This window comes from Leuresthes tenuis, unplaced genomic scaffold, assembly GCF_036924035.1.
Source record: "Leuresthes tenuis unplaced genomic scaffold, fLeuTen1.0.hap1 SCAF_6, whole genome shotgun sequence".
In the NCBI taxonomy this organism is placed as follows: Eukaryota; Metazoa; Chordata; class Actinopteri; order Atheriniformes; family Atherinopsidae; genus Leuresthes; species Leuresthes tenuis.
Genome location: NW_027325360.1, coordinates 808578 through 832329, shown reverse-complemented (window position 1 = coordinate 832329; position 23752 = coordinate 808578). Strand labels below are relative to the sequence as shown.

At 48.6% G+C, this 23752-nt stretch overlaps 1 protein-coding gene across 2 annotated transcripts; it reads right to left on the bottom strand.

The window, feature by feature from the left end:
• Positions 1 to 806: 806 nt before the first annotated feature.
• dok2 (docking protein 2) lies at positions 807 to 23196 on the bottom strand. Of its 2 annotated transcripts, XM_072387142.1 has the most exons (8): positions 23034 to 23196; positions 22798 to 22935; positions 22557 to 22724; positions 13296 to 13404; positions 6780 to 6955; positions 5909 to 6178; positions 5516 to 5623; positions 807 to 1782 (listed from the first exon to the last, which is right to left on the bottom strand). In XM_072387142.1, exons 1-8 carry the CDS (start codon positions 23091 to 23093, stop codon positions 937 to 939), a joined length of 1875 nt encoding a protein of 624 aa, XP_072243243.1. In that variant the 5' UTR covers positions 23094 to 23196; the 3' UTR covers positions 807 to 936. The 2 variants fall into 2 exon arrangements, with proteins under 2 accessions (XP_072243243.1, XP_072243244.1); XM_072387143.1 differs by lacking the exon at positions 5516 to 5623.
• Positions 23197 to 23752: the final 556 nt, after the last annotated feature.

Sequence of the window (23752 nt, the reverse complement as noted above, 5' to 3'; positions counted from 1 at the left end):
AGCATTTTCAGCATCTCCAAGTGTTGGATGGTATTATTTTAACATCTTTTTTAATGAGGAAATCATTCAGATCTTCTTGGTAAATATATTTTGAGTGAATATCTACAACATAAAAATTATAAAAGATTCATCGGAGGAAAAATCTGAATAATTTGAATCTTTTGAGTGTCTTCCTCCGTTAAAACTGGACTTTTTGGCTCTAAAAGAAATTACAGAACTTCCATACAATTCAATAAAACTTTATTAATCCCTGAAGGTAAATTATATCCCTGCAGTATTATATATTATTAAAGATCAGCTGCTGTTACAGATAAGTAAATAAAATATAAACCAGCTGAAGTGCAGCAGAGAGGAAGGTGTGGTAGAAACCTTCAGAGGTCTCCATCAGTGGGTTGGGCTGTTGGTTCTGATGGATGGATAATAAATGGATGGATGTTGGATGGATGTTGGATGGATGTTGGATGGATGTTGGATGTTGGATGGATGGATGTTGGATGGATGGATGGATGGATGATGGATGGATGGTGTAAAGATGGATGGATGGATGATGGATGTTGGATGTTGGATGTTGGATGGATGGATGGATGGATGATGGATGGATGGATGGATGGATGGATGGATGGATGATGGATGGATGGATGGATGTTGGATGGATGGATGATGGATGGATGGATGGATGGATGGATGGATGGATGGATGGATGGATGATGGATGGATGGATGGATGATGGATGGATGGATGGATGTTGGATGTTGGATGGATGGATGGATGGATGATGGATGGATGGATGGATGTTGGATGTTGGATGGATGGATGGATGGATGATGGATGGATGGATGGATGGATAGATGATGGATGGATGGTGTAAAGATGGATGATCTTATGTGGTTTACACCTGCAGTCAGTCTGAGCTTCGTCTCTCCTCCCGTTTATGCTCTACACTATCTTCACCATCACGTTGTTGTACGGTGAATGCTCCTCATTGTCCTCCTCCTCTTCTTCTTGCTCCTCCTCCTGTTCGTCCTCCTGCTCTTCTTCTTCTGTGGTCCCCCGAGTGGCAGCAAACGCCCTCTGGGCTCGTTTGGGCACAGCGTAGTCGTCCACTCGGGGGTTGTAGGGGTACTCGTGGCCCTTTGGGTCGGCTGTTGTACCCATAATCCTCCAGGCATCTCCTCTCATCTCTTCGGGGTCGTCGTACACCGCAGGGGTGGAATCCTTTCCTGTGGCGGCGGCGCAGCCTTCAGGTTCGTCGTAGATGTGGTCCACCTTTCTGTATGTCGGCCCCAGACTGTTGGGTTCGTTCTTGAAGATGTTTCTGATCTTCATCTCGTCGATGCTGTCGTACAGAGGGTCAGCGCCCAACTCACCACCGTGACCCTGGGAGTTCAGGATGTCGGACATGACATTTGAGGCGATGGTGTCGAAGGGTTGGGAGTATTCTGACTCCTTGTTGGTCAGAGGGGGGGTAAAGGGGGGAGCCTTGCTGTCGCTCCTCTTCTCCTTCTTGGTTCCCCGACTGGTGTCGGCAGGCAGGGTGATCTGCGAGTACATCTGACCCTGGTTGGCGGTGGAGCTCAGTCTGGGGCTGGTGCGTGGGTTGGAGCTGTGGCTGGAGCCGCCGGCCGGTGCCACGCTGGAGCTAGACTCGGGGCCAATGTTGGGCAGAGGGCAGCTGGAGATCATCTTGACCTGGTTCTTTTGGGGGACAGGGAGTCCACGGGTATCCAGGGTCAAGCTCTTCACTGCGGTCAGCATTTTGTCGACCGGAGGCTCCAGACGAGACTGAAAACAGAGAACACAAACAGTCAGTGACCAGTTATTTGTCTCACAACTGAGGCTGCAACGAGTATGTAAGTGCTCGAGTAATCAGACATGTTTGTTCTCTGCTGGAGTCCTCCTGTTCTCTGCTAGCTTCCTTCTGCTCTCTGCTAGCGTCCTTCTGTTCTCTGCTAGCGTCCTTCTGTTCTCTGCTAGCTTCCTTCTGTTCTCTGCTAGCTTCCTTCTGTTCTTTGCTAGCTTCCTTCTGTTCTTTGCCAGCTTCCTTCTGTTCTCTGCTAGCTTCCTTCTGTTCTTTGCTAGCTTCCTTCTGTTCTTTGCCAGCTTCCTTCTGTTCTCTGCTAGCTTCCTTCTGTTATCTGCTAGCTTCCTTCTGTTCTCTGCTAGCTTCCTTCTGTTCTTTGCTAGCTTCCTTCTGTTCTTTGCCAGCTTCCTTCCGTTCTTTGCTAGCTTCCTTCTGTTCTCTCCTAGCTTCCTTCTGTTCTCTGTTAGCTTCCTTCCGTCCTCTGCTAGCTTCCTCCTGTTCTCTGCTAACTTCCTTCTATTCTCTGCTAACTTCCTTCTATTCTCTGCTAGCTTCCTTCTGATCTCTGTTAGCTTCCTTCTGTTCTCTGCTAGCTTCCTTCTGTTCTCTGCTAGCTTCCTTCTGTTCTCTGCTAGCTTCCTTCTGTTCTCTGCCAGCTTCCTTCTGTTCTCTGTTAGCTTCCTTCCGTCCTCTGCTAGCTTCCTTCTGTTCTCTGCTAGTTTCCTTCTGTTCTCTGCCAGCTTCCTTCTGTTCTCTGCTAGCTTCCTTCTCAGCTAACAAGCCGACTGTTTTCCATTAAAATGCTAAAGTGAAATCTTTCCTTGTGTTTGTTCTGCTCAGTGGACTCTCTGTGAACTGGCTGCTTTCTGCTGAGATGCTGTAGCATTGACTTTGTGCTATCGTGCTAAGCTAACTGGATTTTACAATGGACACACTGTACAGTATTTTCTCTTTTCTTTTCTTTGAAATGCTCCCAAACTTTAGATATTTTTCCCTTTTTCCCCCTGTGTATCTTCAAGAAGGAGCTGCACCCGTTGTCTTATTCAAAGCTCGCCGCCTTTTTTGAGCAACATCCAGCTTAACTGTCCCTGTTTAACCTGAAATAATCCTAAAACCAGACTCCCTGTAACAGCAGCCTGATCATATTCTGCATCTCTCTGTCTGGTTGTGCTCACAACCACCGTGAGACTGAGTTATATCAGACTTTGATATAAAGTCAAATGATGTTAAACGGATAGTTTAGTGACTCATAATAATACAAAGCAAAGGGGAGTCAGATTTATCATAACACGGGTTGAAGCAGCGATGTGATGTCACAGAAATACAAAGAGCACATTTCTGTGTTTAAAAAGCCTGTTGACCTTCAGTAATAACTGTCACTCGATGAATCATTTCTTCCACCATACCAGTCAGTCTCTATCCCACCTACATTTATTCTGCTCTGATGTTCCATGAAAAACTGTCAGCAGCTTGAGTTAAGAAAATCATTTCCTCTCACATTAATCATTAGCTGGTAATCAGATCCATGAAAGAACAAGTCAGAAGCAGCCCCTCATCAGTGATGGCCGACTTTCACCAAGCTGTTCTCAGTGAGCAGATGAACGCATTTCATGCCAGAAATAAGGTTTAAAAACACCGGAGTTCCCCTTTAATCCCTGTGCTGTAGGCACTACAACTGTCCAGCAGATGGCGCCGTTTCACGCCGATCTTCCGGTTACTGAAGCATTTTCTTTACCTTTAAATAATCATATTCAACTTATAATCGGTTTGAATATTCACTTTTGAGACCCTGACGACCTTTCATCATGCAGAGGTGGAGATGCTGGCAGAAACTGGTGAAAATCACCATGAAAGTGAGCAGCAGTCCCTCCAGTCTTTATACCAGAGTACTGCTTTAAATTCTGAACGACACTCTTCTGAATATAATCCATCTGGGAGACTTTACAGGACCATCAAACACAAGAGGACTGGTTTTAAACGGTGGTTTCTTCCATATTCTGTAACCTTTTATGGTTCCTTTAATATTCCTCTTGTTTCTTTAATTTATTTACTCTATTTTATCAGTGGTTTTTGAGAGTTTCATTTATTCAGTATCTGGGTGGAGTGTGTTCATTATAGTTCATTATAGTTCATTATAGTTCTTTACAGGTCTTTATAGGTCTTTATAGTTCTTTATAGTTCTTTACAGTTCTTTACAGGTCTTTATAGTTCTTTACAGGTCTTTATAGGTCTTTATAGTTCTTTATAGTTCTTTACAGGTCTTTATAGGTCTTTACAGGTCTTTATAGTTCTTTATAGTTCTTTACAGGTCTTTATAAGTCTTTATAGTTCTTTACAGTTCTTTACAGGTCTTTATAGGTCTTTACAGGTCTTTATAGTTCTTTATAGGTCTTTACAGGTCTTTATAGTTCTTTATAGGTCTTTACAGGTCTTTATAGGTCTTTACAGGTCTTTATAGGTCTTTATAGTTCTTTATAGGTCTTTACAGGTCTTTATAGTTCTTTATAGGTCTTTACAGGTCTTTATAGGTCTTTACAGGTCTTTATAGGTCTTTACAGGTCTTTATAGGTCTTTATAAGTCTTTATAGTTCTTTATAGTTCTTTACAGGTCTTTATAGTTCTTTATAGTTCTTTACAGGTCTTTATAGGTCTTTACAGGTCTTTATAAGTCTTTATAGTTCTTTATAGTTCTTTACAGGTCTTTATAGGTCTTTACAGGTCTTTATAGTTCTTTATAGGTCTTTACAGGTCTTTATAGTTCTTTATAGGTCTTTACAGGTCTTTATAGGTCTTTACAGGTCTTTATAGTTCTTTATAGGTCTTTACAGGTCTTTATAGGTCTTTATAAGTCTTTATAGTTCTTTATAGTTCTTTACAGGTCTTTATAGTTCTTTATAGTTCTTTACAGGTCTTTATAGGTCTTTACAGGTCTTTATAAGTCTTTATAGTTCTTTATAGTTCTTTACAGGTCTTTATAGGTCTTTACAGGTCTTTATAGTTCTTTATAGGTCTTTACAGGTCTTTATAGGTCTTTACAGGTCTTTATAGTTCTTTATAGGTCTTTACAGGTCTTTATAGTTCTTTATAGGTCTTTACAGGTCTTTATAAGTCTTTATAGTTCTTTATAGTTCTTTACAGGTCTTTATAGGTCTTTACAGGTCTTTATAGTTCTTTATAGGTCTTTACAGGTCTTTATAGTTCTTTATAGGTCTTTACAGGTCTTTATAGGTCTTTACAGGTCTTTATAGGTCTTTACAGGTCTTTATAGTTCTTTACAGTTCTTTATAGGTCTTTATAGTTCTTTACAGGTCTTTATAGTTCTTTACAGGTCTTTATAGGTCTTTACAGGTCTTTATAGTTCTTTATAGGTCTTTACAGGTCTTTATAGTTCTTTACAGTTCTTTATAGGTCTTTATAGTTCTTTACAGGTCTTTATAGTTCTTTACAGGTCTTTACAGGTCTTTATAGGTCTTTATAGTTCTTTACAGTTCTTTATAGTTATTTATAGGCCTTCACAGGTCTTTCTAGTTCAGGCCGTATTCACAGAGGATCTTTGGTAGCTCCTAACTGTGACTGATTTTAAAAGCTTTTAAAAGAGTTGTTCCAAACAAACTGTATTCAACTGGTTCATGAGTCTGTGTGACTGGATGTTTCTTATCTTTTGTAATTGATCATGAAATACTGGACTGGCTGAGTCTTCTGTCTGTTTCCTACCAGCTGGGGGCGCTGCTGTCCTGCAGGGCCGGAGCCCTCGCTGTTTATGGTCGGGATCATTTGCTGGTTCGGAGGATCGCTCACGGTGCTGTACACTCCGTCCGCCGCCTGCACACAGAAAACATCAGTGGAGCTTCTTCTAATGTGGGTTATTTAGCTAAAAGGAGGCATCTTGTCTGAAAGCTGAATTGAAGGACGTGTGGTTTGGGGTTCAGGCTAAAGTCTTACGTCATCCTGTTCGAGAAATGTTGCTCAGAATTAAATTACAGGAAATTTGAACAGAGTCTGGTGTAATCTGTGTTTGTTTGTGCAGGTTTTATTTCTATATTCATCATTTTTCAGAGACCATATTTCATAAAATGCAGGAAACATTGTTATGTTCTGTGACCCGACCTGAGCAGCAGGGGGTTGTGGGACCTGTCCGCGAGGCTGAGGCAGCGGCTGCGTCCTGCTGTACGGCGGGGGAGGGTTGAACGGTGGTGGAGGCGGGTTCTCTGGACTCCCCTGGCCGCCGCCGGACGTCTGCCGATGGGGGAGGGAGATCTTCTGCAGGTTGATGGCTGCCTCCACGGCCTGGAACAGGAAGTTCCCCTGTTTGGTGTCGAACTCGAAGCTGCCCTCTCCGGAGTCGCACCTGCGACCCGCCTCGAAGGAGAAGGTCGACTGCAGAGAGGGAAGCAGTTACAACGGAGTCCATTCTTACTTCCTGTATTCAATCAGATGCTCTGGTGTCACACCAGAGAAGTCTGCAGACCTAAAATAACTGTTTGACACATGAGGTGGAACCACAGTGTGATGCTCTGACGTTTCTGTGAGAATAAAAACTTTATTTAGTCCAGCTGGTGGGAGCAGACTGATGGAAAAATGAGTCTTATGCTGTGGCACGATACTGGTTTATTTATGACTTATCTAATGGAAGTTTTTTGTTGGTGTTTCTGACCTGTGGCGTTCCTCAGGGATCTATACTTGGACCCCTTTTATTTTCTATATAAACTGAAGCCTGCAGACCGTCAAATCTGACCATTCTACATATTTTTAGGCTGATATAAGTTCTGGCATTTGCTCTAAATCAGGTTCCTAACAACAACCTCAAGGCTTATTTGCTAAAACTTGGGCTGAATTTTTCCTGCCGTCTAAAACTTGATAAACATGTTATTTCAGTTATTCAGTTTAAAAGGTTTAAAAGGTGTTCCTAATCTGAATTTCCATTCAGGAAAGAGCTTTAAAGGACTGTTCCGTGTGTTTCCGGGTGTGTTTGGGTCACCTTGTCCCGCCCGAAGCGCCGCAGGTACCTGTACGGCCAGGTGTACAGGATGTCCCCCGCCTTGTCCAGCAGGTGCAGAGCATCGATGTCAGTTCGTAGGACGCCGTCGCCCTTCAGCCGGCAGCGATCGGACGCATCCGTCCTTCGAACACACACTCTGAAGTCATGCACCGACACTAGAACACACACACGTTAAATTCAATATGAAGAATGAGTCGATCCACAAAGAAATTAAAACTTTACAACTTTCAGCTTCTTTTTTCTGTTAAGTGACCAAATAATTCATGTTCACCGATTTTCAGCAGCACAAAAATAATCAAGCAAACCAGATTGAGACAACCTGATGACGCTATGATGATGTCACGGCTCTGTTCTCTTGGCCGAATTGACCCCCTCATTGGGTTTTATCAGTCACTATGCAGATGATACCCAACTGTACCTTCACTCCCACCAGATAAACCTCAGCCTTCAACTTCACCTCTCTGTAACTGAACTATTGACCACCCAGTCAATCAGTCTATCATCGCTGTATCAATATAAACTCAGTTCTTCATCACTGAGAAATCTGGGTGTATTTTTCCATCATCAGTAAAATTAGCTTGTATCTGACTCAGTCTGCCACCAACTCTTGCTTTTATCACAGTGGGTGTTATCTGACAGTGAAGAACGAAGAACAAACGCTCAATTCTCTTCTGGAGTGCCCCAAGGCTCCATACTGGGGCCCTTCTCTTTGTAATATAATATATAATAATGAGTCAGCATGAATCTCAGGTTGTCTTCCTCATGCTGGGCTCACACCAAACGATTTCCACAGACCAAGAACTGAGTCTTTAGGAGTCTAACTGGAGTCTCGGTGCACTCCCGTCATCTCGATCGTTAAGTTTAAGGCGGTTGATTTTTCTTTCTGCGACCCCGTTTCATACCAGTCTCTCCCCAGTCTTGGGCTCATACCAAACGTGTTTAATATCATCGCAGGTCGTAGTGACGTTTCACCATCAACAGCCAATAGATGAGCTCTGACAGCATCAGAAACAGGAAAGCAGTCAACAACAAACATGTCGGCGGAGGTAGAAGAACGAGCGACCAGCAGGTGAAAATGGACGGTCCGTGCCCATATTCTGAGGCGTTTTCTCTTCTTTTTGTTGGGTTTTTCACTACAAACCACTGCAGCTGCAGCTAAAAGCTGCTTCTCCTCCGTTTTTGTAAAACTTCTGCTGAGCATGATGGGAAAAAAAATCTAGTTGAAGTCTTGTAAATAAACCCGACAAGAAGCAGTCTGGGACTAAAAACTCTAAACACTTTAGATGTGAGCTGATAGTCTTTCAGAGTCTTCTGGGGAGCATAACATCTACATGAATGAAGGAAGGAATGCAACCGTAAAGCTCTTTCTGCTCTTTCAGAAGCTCTCCCAGCGAAACCACCTCAGATGGTCCAGAACCCCACGGAGCGTCTGTTGTTTCATCAACCAAAAAGGTCCTCAGTGACCTCCACCGGCTGCCTGGATCAGATCCAGTCCCTGATGCTGCCAACAGAGAGACTTCTGGGTCTGCAGCAGCTGTTTAAACTCAGGCTGATGCTCCTTCTGGACCGCTGAGTTCCTCTCGTCTGGTTCCCTACAAACAGGGCAGTCTCAGTCCAGACTGTTCTCACTGGTGGTTCCATGATGGTGGAACCATCAGTTCTTCATGTTGAAACCAGAGTTTCTGACTGAAATTAGGCCAGAACCCAACGGAGCATCTTTAAAGCTGCCCTTTTGTAAGACTCAGTGGGCATCAATCAATTTTAGATTCGATGAGTGTGAAAGGTGTGAACGATGTGGCCAGAAACACAGACCCTGACTTCACAAAGTCACATCCAAGGCAGCCAGGAAGGATCAGGAGGCTTCAGCAGCTCCACAGAACATGTCGGACCGTGACTCTGATGGTGGAGAAGTGGACCTCGCATTTCAGAATGAAAAGGATTCATCAAGAGATGAAGACGGCTCCAAAGACCCAGGAGACGGGTGGAGACGGGTGGAGACGGGTGGAGGCGGGTGGAGGTGGGTGGAGGTGGGTGGAGACGGGTGGAGGCGGGTGGAGGCGGGTGGAGACGGGTGGGGGCGGGTGGAGACGGGTGGAGATGGGTGGAGACGGGTGGAGAAGTGATCGAGGACAGTTCAGATGCAGAGACCAACGCATCTCAACCCCTTATAATAAAAAACAAAAAGCTGCAGATGTGGGCATAACACCTGGATCCAGAGGAGGCGAAACATGTGGTTCCCCCACAGAGCTGCAGTCAAACAGCAGTTTAAACAGTTTTAATTTTTTATTCCACCTCAGTGGGGGGGCTGTTCACTAATCTGTGGGCCGGTAACGTTGTTCAGAACAGTCTCTGTATGCTAAGAAGCTAAACTGAGCTGAGATGTGACACCAGGCCTCTAACTGCAGCTGATCCACAGAGGAAACCGCAGGCTGCGAGCTGCAGCTGATTCAGGATGTGGAAAAACAAACGGCAGCAGCTGCAGGAGCTAAAGCTACTTCATGCTTCTGCGTCACAGTTAACAACAGTAACCGACGGCAACCAGCTGGAGCTCATCAACATGTTGCAGCAGGCGACAGAGAAGATGTTTGTGGGGGGGGGGGTCTGTACGACCAGCCGAGGCTGAACGGGTGAATTTATAACACCGGTTCAGCCACTGAGGACCCGGATGAACAAACGCTCTTTAGGAGGCTACAGAGAAACTGGGCCTGATCCAGGCCTCATTTTCCTTCTTCCTGATAAAGCTTATAGTTAGGGATGGCTCAGGTGAGCCTGAAACATCCCATAGTTCTGCTGCTATAGGCCCAGCCTGCTGGGGGAGCTCCCATGATGCACCTCTCCTCCCTCCATGTACAGATGACATCATTGCTGTCATTAACTTGTGTTTCTCTCTCTCAGCAGGTGTCTCTGGCCTGGTGTTACGCTGCTTGTTGTCCCCTCTTTCCTGTCCTCTCAGCCCCAGCTGGTCCAGGCAGATGGACCCTTCCTGGTTCTGGTTCTGATGGAGGTTTCTTCCTGGTTCTGGTTCTGATGGAGGTTTCTTCCTGGCTCTGGTTCTGATGGAGGTTTCTTCCTGGTTCTGGTTCTGATGGAGGTTTCTTCCTGTTAAAGGGAGTTTTTTCTCTCCACAGTCGCCTCGTGCAGCTCAGGATCAGAGAGAAGCTTCAGTTCTGCTGGCTTCCTTTAGCTCGGATACTTTTAATTATCTCTGTATGAATGAAATTGACTCATTTTGAATTGAACTAATTGGATTTGATTGATTGACTGAGGCTCACCATGTTTGGGTTTATTTTCGGGGAGCTGGTCTGCAGATCATCTGCGTTTAACCGCCTTTATTTTTGTCTCTTTGTCTGTTCATATTGAGCTTTAAAAAGAAGCAAACACACAACTCTGGTTGACTTCCTGATTCAGGACCACAACAATCAGAGCAGCAGTTCAACAGAAACCAGACCAAGGTAAAGAGAAACTAGAGTCAGCTCCAACATCAGGCTGCTTTTAAACATCTTTTAAACATCTTAGGAAACCTTTCAGCCCGTTTTATTGGGGGGGGGGACCCTGATGAGTCATATTTGGAACAAAGGTCACAGAGCTGTAGTACCGTCTGCTGCCTGCGGGGGTGCTGCTTCAGGCTCCCGTTGGTCGTCTTTAAGGTCATGAACCGACTTCCTTTGGGTTTTGGACTCTTAATGCTTTTATATTTCCTCGTTTCCACGCTGGGTTCGACTTGTGTCTGAAATCACGTTTCCTGCTGAGTCGTTCGGATCCTTTCGGAGCTTCTCTGACTTTCTGGTTTATTTTTAGGAGCTTGCCTCCATGTGACTGCTTTAACTTCCCGTTACTTATTGCGGCTGCTTGCCTCGTCATGAGTTCAGTTTATTCGTCTTTGTCTCACTTCTTGAGTTTTTCAGTGTTTTAAATCGTTTTTATTCGTTTAAAGTTATTGATCTTCATATTCTGGTTTATTCTTTGATTTCTGCGTCTCAGACACTTCTTCTATGGTGACCTGTGACCTTTGGTTCTGGTTCTGTTTACTTATTTATTCTTTAGTTTTGGTGTTCAGTCCTTTTTGTTCTGTTTATCAGAACTCAGATTCTGTTCCGGTTTCTTTCCCTCGTTTAGCTTCATGTGTTTCTTCTTCTTCTTGTGTTTCCTGTTTAATTTTTACTTCTTTTCCTGATCCGAGCTTCTACTTTATTCTGTTTTGGTGATTTGCCGTCAGTCCAGTTTTAATCTGTTAGAGTTTGTGTTCAGTTCAGAGCTTTGCTTAGTTTCCCGTTTTATTTTGAAAGCCAGCTTCCTGTTACCCCCTTTTAATTCTCCCTGGTTGCCGAGCAGCGCCTTCATTTTGTCAGTAAAATCTTTGGTGAACTCCAGCCTCTGGCTGCTCTTTCAGGGCTTAACCTCTTGACTCTGAATCTGTTTCTGGGTCCTGGTTCAGATTCCCTGATGACAGTTTAAACAGCGACAGATCATCCCTCAGATCTCAGTGTTCCTCTAACTTGGTGTCTGGCTCCTCATTAACAAACATCATAAATAACAACAACACAACTCTGAACACAAGTTATCAGACAAACTACTTCAGGATCCATTCTTCTTCTCTGAATGACTTTGACAGCCATGACTGTCAATTGAAATTAGGTCCAGAGGGAAACAGTTTAGCAGTAAGTTAGCAGTTAGCTGTAAATTAGCAGTAAGTTAGCAGTTAGCTGTAAATTAGCAGTTAGCTGTAAATTAGCAGTAAGTTAGCAGTTAGCTGTAAATTAGCAGTTAGCTGTAAATTAGCAGTAACTTAGCTGTAAGTTAGCAGCAGATGCTAACAAACGATGCTTTCTCATCAGCAGTGATGGACCAAGCATTTTCTTCCCTCTTTGTGGCTCAGTTCCTTCAGTCCAGCGTTGAACTGGACCAAGTTGTTAAAACAGTGGGATGAAAAGTGTCTGCTGCACATTCACAGTCTTTAGCTAACTCTGCTGGAACATTAGCCTCAGATATAGTTTATCCACTGGGCTCTTATATCCTCTGAGGCTGCTGCTGGATGGAAGATGCATGCTCCTCAGTGCAGCTGACAGCAGAACATTTCCACCAGAAGCTGGCTTCATCCGTCCAGCAGGGTGGAGGTGAGGGGGCGGGGCTTAGCAGAGGAGGCGGAGCCAACTTAAGGAGTGAAAATCAGAACGGCTCGTTAGAGGAGGAACTTTCACACAAAGGGAACTAACAGACACTTATATATGCTGCCATATATCTCTTTTCCCTTAACCTCCAATGAAGAGATGGACGCCAACACGTTGGGATAAAACGGTTATTAGACCCTGAACTGTCTGCATGACTTTCAGAATGTTATTCTGAATAAAACTTGTTTTAATGTTGGATCATTTTCAGGATTACACACATCTTGTTTCCTTTGAACTGATTAACAGATTTTTATCTATCATAATGCAGCGTTTTCACTGCTTCATACATTAATCCAACAACTAACTGCAAAATGTCTATAAAACATGAGTTTGTTGGACTCCGCCCCCTTCGACCAGCTGAAACAGGTGAAGGTCACTTTGACTGAAAACAGCATCCAGGTGTGGTTTTTAAGATAAACTCCCAGATGTTCAAACAGCCGGAGACGCCCTGGACTGAGCTCTGGAGCCGAGGCTCAGCCAGTGAAACACTTCCTGTTGACAGAGGGAAGTTTGTCCCGTCAAGATAAAAGCTCGTCTTGCAGCTGCTGGTCACTGCAGCGCTGCGACACCCTGAGACGGAGTCCGACCGCAGCAGGAACCGGCGCTCAGAAGTTTCCACGACGCCACCACACCCTGACAGAGCTCAAGCCGACAGAACCGCAATGGAAACTGTCTGAATTTCACAAGATGCTGCAAAGCTTCAGACTTCCACTTTCTCATGTGTCAGAAACCCGCCGCGGTGGTTTCAGAGCAATGAAAGTGCCTCAAAACTCACAGCGAGCTTCTTCTGCCACTTTAATGTGAATCACCATGAGCTGAGGAATCAACACCAGATTAAACAAACGTGTTTATCAAATAAATATAAAAGAACCAGAACCTGCTGTGGGGCGATGGAGCCGACACCACATCACATAAAAGCTTTTATCCAAGAACAGTTCCCAGGAGACTCACTTTTATCATTTATAGCTGTTCTGAAGGATTCACACCAGGTGCATGATGGGAAATAACCTGCATCCTTCAGAGTTATTCAAACACGGCTGACTGTGCAGATCCAGCCTGATAAACAGCCGAGCTGAACCAGACCCGGAGCAGCTCCTGGGAGGGCAGAAGCCTTCAGTGTGTGAGCCGACTGCGTCATTCAGAGCTCAGGCGGCTAAATTTAGCCGTGAAGAGAAAGAAGGAAATGAGGTTTGGGTGAAGGTGTGACAGAGGAAGTCCTGCCTGAACTAAAAGCTGCTGCAGAAACACGGCCATGCGAGATGTTCTGTCATCAGAGGGCTCAGCGGCCTCAGGTGTGCACGCTCAGGTGTGCACGCTCAGGTGTTACCTGTCTCCCTGCCGCTGTACAGCGAGTTCTGCTCCATCATTTCATCTTCCTCCACCCTGCTGCCTCTCTGCAGGCTGCCCCGTTTCACTCCGTGGTCCATCCAGCTCATCTGCACACAGACAGCAAAGCATCAGAGTCAGAAACAGTGTTACCGCGGCAACAAGCAGCCGATCATTCACCAAACACTGAGCCTGAGACACAAACACCTCTGTGGCTCCTTCAGAAAACACTGAACACATCCAGCAGCTCTGGAAACTGTGGACCTTTACTCTGAAAACACTCAGGAGGAAGTGGGACGGCGCTGATCCGGTTCATTTACTTCTGTGTCCCTCTGCTCTGTTTACCTCCCATGATGCACCTCTCCTCTCTCCATGTTCTGCTGCTATAGGCCCAGCCTGCTGGGGGAGCTCCCATGATGCACCTCTCCTCCCTCCATGTTCTGCTGCTACAGGCCCAGCCTGCTGGGGGAGCTCCCATGATGCACCTCTCCTCCCTCCATGTTCTGCTGCTATAGGCCCAGCCTGCTGGGGGAGCTCCCATGATGCACCTCTCCTCCCTCCATGTTCTGCTGCTATAGGCCCAGCCTGCTGGGGGAGCTCCCATGATGCACCTCTCCTCCCTCCATGTACAGATGACATCATTGCTGTCATTAACTTGTGTTTCTCTCTCTCAGCAGGTGTCTCTGGCCTGGTGTTACGCTGCTTGTTGTCCCCTCTTTCCTGTCCTCTCAGCCCCAGCTGGTCCAGGCAGATGGACCCTTCCTGGTTCTGGTTCTGATGGAGGTTTCTTCCTGGTTCTGGTTCTGATGGAGGTTTCTTCCTGGTTCTGGTTCTGATGGAGGTTTCTTCCTGTTAAAGGGAGTTTTTTCTCTCCACAGTCGCCTCCTGCAGCTCAGGATCAGAGAGAAGTTTCAGTTAATCTGCTGGTTTCCTGAGCTGGAAACTTTTAATTAGCTCTGTATGAATTAGACTCTTATTGATTGAATTGGACTCTTATTGATTGAATTGGACTCTTATTGATTGAATTAGACTCTTATTGATTGAATTAGACTCTTATTGATTGAATTGAAACAAGGTTTGGACTGAAAAATCCTGTCATTCAGAAGCAGGTTTCCTTCTGTAGCCATCAGCTGGATGAGCTCAGAGCTGAACTCCTCCTCAGAGCTGAACTCCTCCTCAGAGCTGAACTCCTCCTCAGAGCTGAACTCCTCCTCAGAGCTGAACTCCTCCTCAGAGCTGAACTCCTCCTCAGAGCTGAACTCCTCAGAGCTGAACTCCTCAGAGCTGAACTCCTCAGAGCTGAACTCCTCAGTCCAGCTCATTGTTTGGCTGCAGCTGCAGTGGAAAGGTCACCGGGTCAGAGGCTGCTCCTTTGTGTCGACTCGGGATATAAATGGATTCCAGTTCGATGTTAGAGGCTGTTTGCATGTTCCGGCTCAGAAAGGCGTCCAAAGCGACATGTTTCTGTCATTTAAAAGTGGAACGCTCTGCGTCAGTGCAGCTGCAGCTGATTGGCTGTTTGCGGCTGCACTTCCTGTTACACACACTGAAAGAGGAAGTGGGGCTGAAACCACCTTTTTTACAACATTTCACAGGCTGAGAGAAGCAGAGCAGCACTTTTCTGGTGACGTGAACCTGGATTCAGGCTCTTTTTGTTCCACTTCCACCTTTCTGGCTGCAGTTAGCTGAAAATAATAAATGTTTCTCTCAAACAGGTTCAGATCATCACAAAAACACAGCATTTAATGAGACAGCAGCGGCCGATAAGACTGACCTGTGATCAGTTCGAATGATCTGTCAGCGGCTGCTGTGGCAGACAGAGAAACTCGCTGTGTTGGAAGCAGCAGCTTCTGGACGCACACATGATTTCCATCCATCTGCTGTGTTTTACGGCAGGTTAAAGGGACCCTCGCCTCCTAATCTGAAGCCACATCAGCTTGGATGGGAGTGAACTGGAGTTTGGGGGGGTGCTCTCTGTGTTGGGGGGGATCTGAGAGGAAACTGGGAGAACCGTCTGACCCACAGTTATACGAAGAGGAAGAAGAATTTGGATGTGTGACACATTCAGGGCACGGGGGCAGCGGAACAGCCTGAAGACTTCCCAGGGTCAAAGTTTTCAGAGTTACTGCCCTCATCAGTGAGAAAAGGTCCAGCGAGCTGTTTAACGTGAGGTTTCTGCTGCAAAGCCCGTCCGAGGGGGTCCAAACGCCCGTCCGAAGGGGTCCAAACAACCATCTGAACCGCAGGGGTCCAAACCCCCGTCCGAGGGGGTCCAAACCCCCGTCCGAAGGGGTCCAAACGCCCGTCTGAAGGGGTCCAAACGCCCGTCTGAAGGGGTCCAAACGCCAGTCTGAAGGGGTCCAAACGCCCGCCTGAAGGGGTCCAAACGCCCGTCCGAAGGGGTCCAAACGCCCGTCTGAAGGGGTCCAAACGCCCGTCTGAAGGGGTCCAAACGCCAGTCTGAAGGGGTCCAAACGCCCGTCTGAAGGGGTCCAAACGCCCGTCTGAAGGGGTCCAAACGCCAGTCTGAAGGGGTCCAAACGCCCGTCTGAAGGGGTCCAAACGCCAGTCTGAAGGGGTCCAAACGCCCGTCTGAAGGGGTCCAAACGCCCGTCTGAAGGGGTCCAAACGCCAGTCTGAAGGGGTCCAAACGCCCGTCTGAAGGGGTCCAAACGCCCGTCCGAAGGGGTCCAAACGCCCGTCTGAAGGGGTCCAAACGCCCGTCTGAAGGGGTCCAAACGCCAGTCTGAAGGGGTCCAAACGCCCGTCTGAAGGGGTCCAAACGCCCGTCTGAAGGGGTCCAAACAACCATCTGAACCGAGGGGTCCAAACAACCATCTGAACCGCAGGGGTCCAAACGCCCGTCCGAGGGGGTCCAAACGCCCGTCTGAAGGGGTCCAAACGCCCGTCTGAAGGGGTCCAAACGCCCGTCCGAAGGGGTCCAAACGCCCGTCTGAAGGGGTCCAAACGCCCGTCTGAAGGGGTCCAAACACCCGTCTGAAGGGGTCCAAACGCCAGTCTGAAGGGGTCCAAACGCCCGTCTGAAGGGGTCCAAACGCCAGTCTGAAGGGGTCCAAACGCCCGTCTGAAGGGGTCCAAACGCCCGTCTGAAGGGGTCCAAACGCCAGTCTGAAGGGGTCCAAACGCCCGTCCGAGGGGGTCCAAGCAACTATCTGAACCGCAGGGGTCCAAACGCCCGTCCGAGGGGGTCCAAACGCCCGTCTGAAGGGGTCCAAACGCCCGTCTGAAGGGGTCCAAACGCCAGTCTGAAGGGGTCCAAACGCCCGTCTGAAGGGGTCCAAACGCCCGTCTGAAGGGGTCCAAACGCCAGTCTGAAGGGGTCCAAACGCCCGTCCGAGGGGGTCCAAGCAACTATCTGAAGGGGTCCAAACGCCCGTCTGAAGGGGACCAAACGCCCGTCTGAACCGCAGGGGTCCAAACGCCCATCCGAGGGGGTCTAAACCCCCGTCCGAGGGGGTCCAAACGCCCGTCTGAAGGGGTCCAAACCCCCGTCCGAGGGGGTCCAAACGCCCGTCTGAAGGGGTCCAAACGCCCGTCTGAAGGAGTCCAAACCCCCGTCCGAGGGGGTCCAAACGCCCGTCCGAGGGGGTCCAAACCCCCGTCTGAAGGGGTCCAAACGCCTGTCCGAAGGGGTCCAAACCCCCGTCTGAACCGCAGGGGTCCAAACGCCCGTCTGAACCGCAGGGGTCCAAACGCCCATCCGAGGGGGTCCAAACCCCCGTCCGAGGGGGTCCAAACGCCCGTCTGAAGGGGTCCAAACCCCCGTCCGAGGGGGTCCAAACGCCCGTCTGAAGGGGACCAAACCCCCGTCCGAGGGGGTCCAAACGCCCGTCTGAACCGCAGGGGTCCAAACAACCATCTGAACCGCAGGGGTCCAAACGCCCGTCCGAGGGGGTCCAAACGCCCGTCCGAGGGGGTCCAAACGCCCGTCCGAGGGGGTCCAAACGCCCGTCTGAGTAAATATTAACTCTCAGGATCACAGGAGGATAAAACCAGCTGTGATGACACTTTAAACAGCTTTAACCTTTAAACAGCTGACAGGAAGTAAAAGGAGGCTGAACTGATGTGATGAACCTGATGACTTCTCAGCAGCATTACTGCAGCTGTTTCTGACACTAAAGAGGTTTGAAGAACCTGATGCAGGCTGTTCCACTTCCTGTTCATTTGTGAACTCTGAGGTCAGCCAACTGTTTGTCTGCAGTTCTGCAAAAAGTCAGAAGTGAACACAACCCTGTTTTCACAACACCAAACTGTAACTGATTACAAGACTTCTGTCACCCGGTGCAGCTGGTTTTAAACCTCCTGAGAAACATCTGACCGTCTCTCCTCAGGTCCCACCACAGCCTCTCAGTCCGGCTGAGGTCTGGACTCTGGACCGTCGCAACACCTTGGTTCTTTTGTCTCAGTTTCTGTTGAATAAATGATGACTCAGTGCAGAATAAAACCATCTTTCAGGTGCTCAGGTTCCAACAGACCAACAGCTGCTCAGGTTCCAACAGACCAACAGCTGCTCAGGTTCCAACAGACCAACAGCTGCTCAGGTTCCAACAGACCAACAGCTGCTCAGGTTCCAACAGACCAACAGCTGCTCAGGTTCTAAAGCACCAGCAGCTGCTCAGGTTCCAACAGACCAACAGCTGCTCAGGTTCCAACAGACCAACAGCTGCTCAGGTTCCAACAGACCAACAGCTGCTCAGGTTCTAAAGCACCAGCAGCTGCTCAGGTTCCAAAGCACCAGCAGCTGCTCAGGTTCCAACAGACCAACAGCTGCTCAGGTTCCAAACCACCAACAGCTGCTCAGGTTCCAACAGACCAACAGCTGCTCAGGTTCTAAAGCACCAGCAGCTGCTCAGGTTCTAAAGCACCAACAGCTGCTGAGGTTCTAAAGCACCAGCAGCTGCTCAGGTTCTAAAGCACCAACAGCTGCTCAGGTTCTAAAGCACCAGCAGCTGCTCAGGTTCTAAAGAACCAACAGCTGCTCAGGTTCCAACAGACCAACAGCTGCTCAGGTTCTAAAGAACCAACAGCTGCTCAGGTTCCAACAGACCAACAGCTGCTCAGATTCCAACAGACCAACAGCTGCTCAGGTTCCAAACCACCAACAGCTGCTCAGGTTCCAAACCACCAGCAGCTGCTCAGGTTCCAACAGACCAACAGCTGCTCAGGTTCTAAAGCACCAGCAGTTTCTCAGGATCTAAAGCACCAGCAGCTGCTCAGGTTCTAAAGCACCAGCAGCTGCTCAGGTTCTAAAGCACCAACAGCTGCTCAGGTTCTAAAGCACCAACAGTTTCTCAGGATCTAAAGCACCAGCAGCTGCTCAGGTTCTAAAGCACCAGCAGCTGCTCAGGTTCTAAAGCACCAACAGTTTCTCAGGTTCTAAATCACCAGCAGCTGCTCAGGTTCTAAAGCACCAACAGCTTCTCAGGTTCTAAGGAACCAACAGCTGCTCAGGTTCTAAAGCACCAACAGCTGCTCAGGTTCCAACAGACCAACAGCTGCTCAGGTTCCAACAGACCAACAGCTGCTCAGGTTCCAACAGACCAACAGCTGCTCAGGTTCCAACAGACCAACAGCTGCTCGGGTTCCAACAGACCAACAGCAGCTCAGGTTCTAAAGCACCAACAGCTGCTCAGGTTCCAACAGACCAACAGCTGCTCAGGTTCCAACAGACCAACAGCTGCTCAGGTTCCAACAGACCAACAGCTGCTCAGGTTCTAAAGCACCAACAGCTGCTCAGGTTCCAACAGACCAACAGCTGCTCAGGTTCTAAAGCACCAGCAGCTGCTCAGGTTCCAACAGACCAGCAGCTGATCGGGTTCCAACAGACCAACAGCTGCTCAGGTTCTAAAGCACCAGCAGCTGCTCAGGTTCCAAAGCACCAACAGCTGCTCAGGTTCTAAAGCACCAACAGCTGCTCAGGTTCTAAAGCACCAACAGCTGCTCAGATTCCAACAGACCAACAGCTGCTCAGGTTCCAACAGACCAACAGCTGCTCAGGTTCTAAAGCACCAACAGCTGCTCAGATTCCAACAGATCAGCAGCTGCTCAGGTTCCAACAGACCAACAGCTGCTCAGGTTCTAAAGCACCAACAGCTGCTCAGATTCCAACAGATCAGCAGCTGCTCAGGTTCCAACAGACCAACAGCTGCTCAGGTTCCAACAGACCAACAGCTGCTCAGGTTCTAAAGCACCAACAGCTGCTCAGGTTCTAAAGCACCAGCAGTTTCTCAGGTTCCAACAGACCAAAAGCTGCTCAAGTTCTAAAGCACCAGCAGCTGCTCAGGTTCTAAACCACCAACAGCTGCTCAGGTTCTAAAGCACCAACAGCTGCTCAGGTTCCAACAGACCAACAGCTGCTCAGGTTCCAACAGACTAACAGCTGCTCAGGTTCCAACAGACCAACAGCTGCTCGGGTTCCAACAGACCAACAGCTGCTCAGGTTCTAAAGCACCAGCTGCTCAGGTTCTAAAGCACCAGCAGCTGCTCAGGTTCCAAAGCACCAGCAGCTGCTCAGGTTCCAACAGACCAACAGCTGCTCAGGTTCTAAAGCACCAACAGCTGCTCAGGTTCTAAAGCACCAACAGCTGCTCAGGTTCTAAAGCACCAACAGCTTCTCAGGTTCCAACAGACCAACAGCTGCTCAGGTTCCAACAGACCAACAGCTGCTCAGGTTCTAAAGCACCAACAGCTGCTCAGGTTCCAACAGACCAACAGCTGCTCAGGTTCCAACAGACCAACAGCTGCTCAGGTTCTAAAGCACCAGCTGCTCAGGTTCTAAAGAACCAACAGCTGCTCAGGTTCTAAAGCACCAGCAGTTTCTCAGGTTCTAAAGCACCAGCAGCTGCTCAGGTTCTAAAGCACCAGCAGTTTCTCAGGTTCCAACAGACCAACAGCTGCTCAGGTTCCAACAGACCAACAGCTGCTCGGGTTCTAAAGCACCAGCAGCTGCTCAGGTTCTAAAGCACCAGCAGTTTCTCAGGTTCTAAAGCACCAGCAGCTGCTCAGGTTCCAACAGACCAACAGCTGCTCGGGTTCTAAAGCACCAGCAGCTGCTCAGGTTCTAAAGCACCAGCAGCTGCTCAGGTTCCAACAGACCAACAGCTGCTCAGGTTCCAAAGCACCAGCAGCTGCTCAGGTTCTAAAGCACCAGCAGTTTCTCAGGTTCCAACAGACCAACAGCTGCTCAGGTTCCAAAGCACCAGCAGCTGCTCAGGTTCTAAAGCACCAGCAGCTGCTCAGGTTCCAACAGACCAACAGCTGTTCAGGTTCCAAAGCACCAGCAGCTGCTCAGGTTCTAAAGCACCAGCAGTTTCTCAGGTTCCAACAGACCAACAGCTGCTCAGGTTCCAAAGCACCAGCAGCTGCTCAGGTTCTAAAGCACCAGCAGTTTCTCAGGTTCCAACAGACCAACAGCTGCTCAGGTTCCAAAGCACCAGCAGCTGCTCAGGTTCTAAAGCACCAACAGCTGCTCAGGTTCCAACAGACCAACAGCTGTTCAGGTTCCAACAGGCCAACAGCTGCTCAGGTTCCAAAGCACCAGCAGCTGCTCAGGTTCCAACAGACCAACAGCTGCTCAGGTTCTAAAGCACCAGCAGCTGCTCAGGTTCTAAAGCACCAACAGCTGCTCAGGTTCTAAAGCACCAACAGCTTCTCAGGTTCTAAAGCACCAACAGCTGCTCAGGTTCTAAAGCACCAACAGCTTCTCAGGTTCCAACAGACCAACAGCTGCTCAGGTTCTAAAGCACCAACAGCTGCTCAGGTTCTAAAGCACCAGCAGCTGCTCAGGTTCTAAAGCACCAGCAGCTGCTCAGGTTCCAACAGACCAACAGCTGCTCAGGTTCTAAAGCACCAGCAGCTGCTCAGGTTCCAACAGACTAACAGCTGCTCAGGTTCTAAAGCACCAACAGCTGCTCAGGTTCTAAAGCACCAACAGCTGCTCAGGTTCTAAAGCACCAGCAGCTGCTCAGGTTCCAACAGACCAACAGCTGCTCAGGTTCTAAAGCACCAGCAGCTGCTCAGGTTCCAACAGACTAACAGCTGCTCAGGTTCTAAAGCACCAACAGCTGCTCAGGTTCTAAAGCACCAACAGCTGCTCAGGTTCTAAAGCACCAGCAGCTGCTCAGGTTCTAAAGCACCAACAGCTGCTCAGGTTCTAAAGCACCAACAGCTGCTCAGGTTCTAAAGCACCAGCAGCTGCTCAGGTTCTAAAGCACCAGCAGCTGCTCAGGTTCCAACAGACCAACAGCTGCTCAGGTTCTAAAGCACCAGCAGCTGCTCAGGTTCCAACAGACTAACAGCTGCTCAGGTTCTAAAGCACCAACAGCTGCTCAGGTTCTAAAGCACCAACAGCTGCTCAGGTTCTAAAGCACCAGCAGCTGCTCAGGTTCTAAAGCACCAACAGCTGCTCAGGTTCTAAAGCACCAGCAGCTGCTCAGGTTCTAAAGCACCAGCAGCTGCTCAGGTTCCAACAGACCAACAGCTGCTCAGGTTCTAAAGCACCAACAGCTGCTCAGGTTCTAAAGCACCAGCAGCTGCTCAGGTTCCAAAGCACCAACAGCTGATCAGGTTCCAACAGACCAACAGCTGATCGGGTTCCAACAGACCAGCAGCTGCTCAGGTTCTAAAGCACCAACAGCTGCTCAGGTTCTAAAGCACCAGCAGCTGCTCAGGTTCCAACAGACCAACAGCTGCTCAAGTTCTAAAGCACCAGCAGCTGCTCAGGTTCTAAAGCAGCAGCAGCTGCTCAGGTTCCAACAGACCAACAGCTGCTCAGGTTCTAAAGCACCAGCAGCTGCTCAGGTTCTAAAGCACCAGCAGCTGCTCAGGTTCTAAAGCACCAGCAGCTGCTCAGGTTCTAAAGCACCAACAGCTGCTCAGGTTCTAAAGCACCAACAGCTGCTCAGGTTCTAAAGCACCAGCAGCTGCTCAGGTTCTAAAGCACCAGCAGCTGCTGAGGTTCTAAAGCACCAGCAGCTGCTCAGGTTCTAAAGCACCAGCAGGAGACCAGGTTCTAAAGCACCAGCAGCTGCTCAGGTTCTAAAGCACCAGCAGGACACCAGGTTCAGCTTCCTTCATGAGTTTCACAGCAGATTTCTTTGCTCAGATGTAAACTTTATGGCAGCAGGTTGATCCGCCTTCAAACGTCAACTCTACGTTTCAGTTGTTTAACTTCATGTTTTATGCGTTTTATAAATCTGGATTAAAACAGTAACCCTGTGCACGTGCACGTGCGTGTACCTACAGGGAAGGCGACCTCGCACAGCTTGTGGGTCCAGTCGTCCAGCTGGTTCCTGTCGCAGGCGAACACATAGATCTTGTCGGTGGTCTCCACCAGGAAGGACCCCGTGTCTTTGGGACATCCGTCCATCTCCACCTCCGTCACCCGGATGCAGTCGGACAGCCGGATGACCTGGGGGACACACGGAGGGGGTCATCACCGTGGTAACGGTGCACGCCAGCGCCGTGCACACGGCGGTCGGTACCTTCTTGTGTTCCTGGTGTTTGCGCAGACTCTTGTCCATCTTCTCCACGTTGCCCCCATCTTTGCACTCGAAGAAGTCCAGCCTGGAGATGGAGCAGGAGCTCTCCCTGTACAGGACGCACCACACCCGCTTCCACCTCTGCGCCCGTACGTGCACGCACACACACACACACACACCCCGAGGTGAGGAGGAGCACCTCCACCTTCTGCTGCACCTGTGGAACACCTCAGTCGTACCTTTCCGAAGCGCTGCTGCTGGAGGAAGAGGATCCCCTGCTTCCTGATGTCCTCCTCCATGACGCCGCCTCTTCTTTCTGTCCTCCTTTGTTTCCTCGCCTCCTTTCGGCGCAGCGTCCTCTGCCTTCTGTTGTACTTTAGCTTCTCCCTGTACTTCCTCCTCTGGTCTTCTTGCACCTCCACCCTCCCGTCTCGACTCCCTCTGTGGTATCAGTGTGATGCACAGACGTTGAATGTGTCACTCTGGCTTCCTGCCCCGGTCTGTTGCAACATGTAAAGCAGAACTAACCGCTGGGGAGCAGCTCCTCCTTCGGCTGCTGCTCCCACTTTTATTTTCAACTCTTTTTCACCTTCAGCAGCTGTTTAACCCTCTGATTTAGCTCATTTTGGGAGTTTTTCTGACTCTTTTCACTACCTGTTCCTTCAATTCCTTCAATAACTGCTTTAGCTTCATCACATCCTGGAGACCAGCGCCCCCTGGTGGCTTCACCTTACGGCACACTTAACAACCATTAAATGGGAAGATGAGACGCTCCTTTATTATTTATTTCGCTGTTTCAGCAGCTGAAGAAGCTCGACCACCTTCTGCTTTCTGCCTCTGGGCACATCAGGGATCCCTGATTGGCTGACAGCAGCTTTCTAACTGGGGTATTTAAGTAAATCGGAGCCTGACTATGAAGACATTTAAAAGTAAAACAGCAAAACTTTCAAATCAGTCA

Excerpts from the sequence above, each read along its gene's own strand:
- dok2 (XM_072387142.1), bottom strand. The coding sequence starts at position 23,093 with ATGGAGGAGGACATCAGGAAGCAGGGGATCCTCTTCCTCCAGCAGCAG. Across the intron at positions 5,624-5,908 it reads CACAACCCCCTGCTGCTCAG|GCGGCGGACGGAGTGTACAG; the intron begins GTCGGGTCACAG and ends TTCTGTGTGCAG. Across the intron at positions 1,783-5,515 it reads GACAGCAGCGCCCCCAGCTG|TCTCGTCTGGAGCCTCCGGT; the intron begins GTAGGAAACAGA and ends CTCTGTTTTCAG.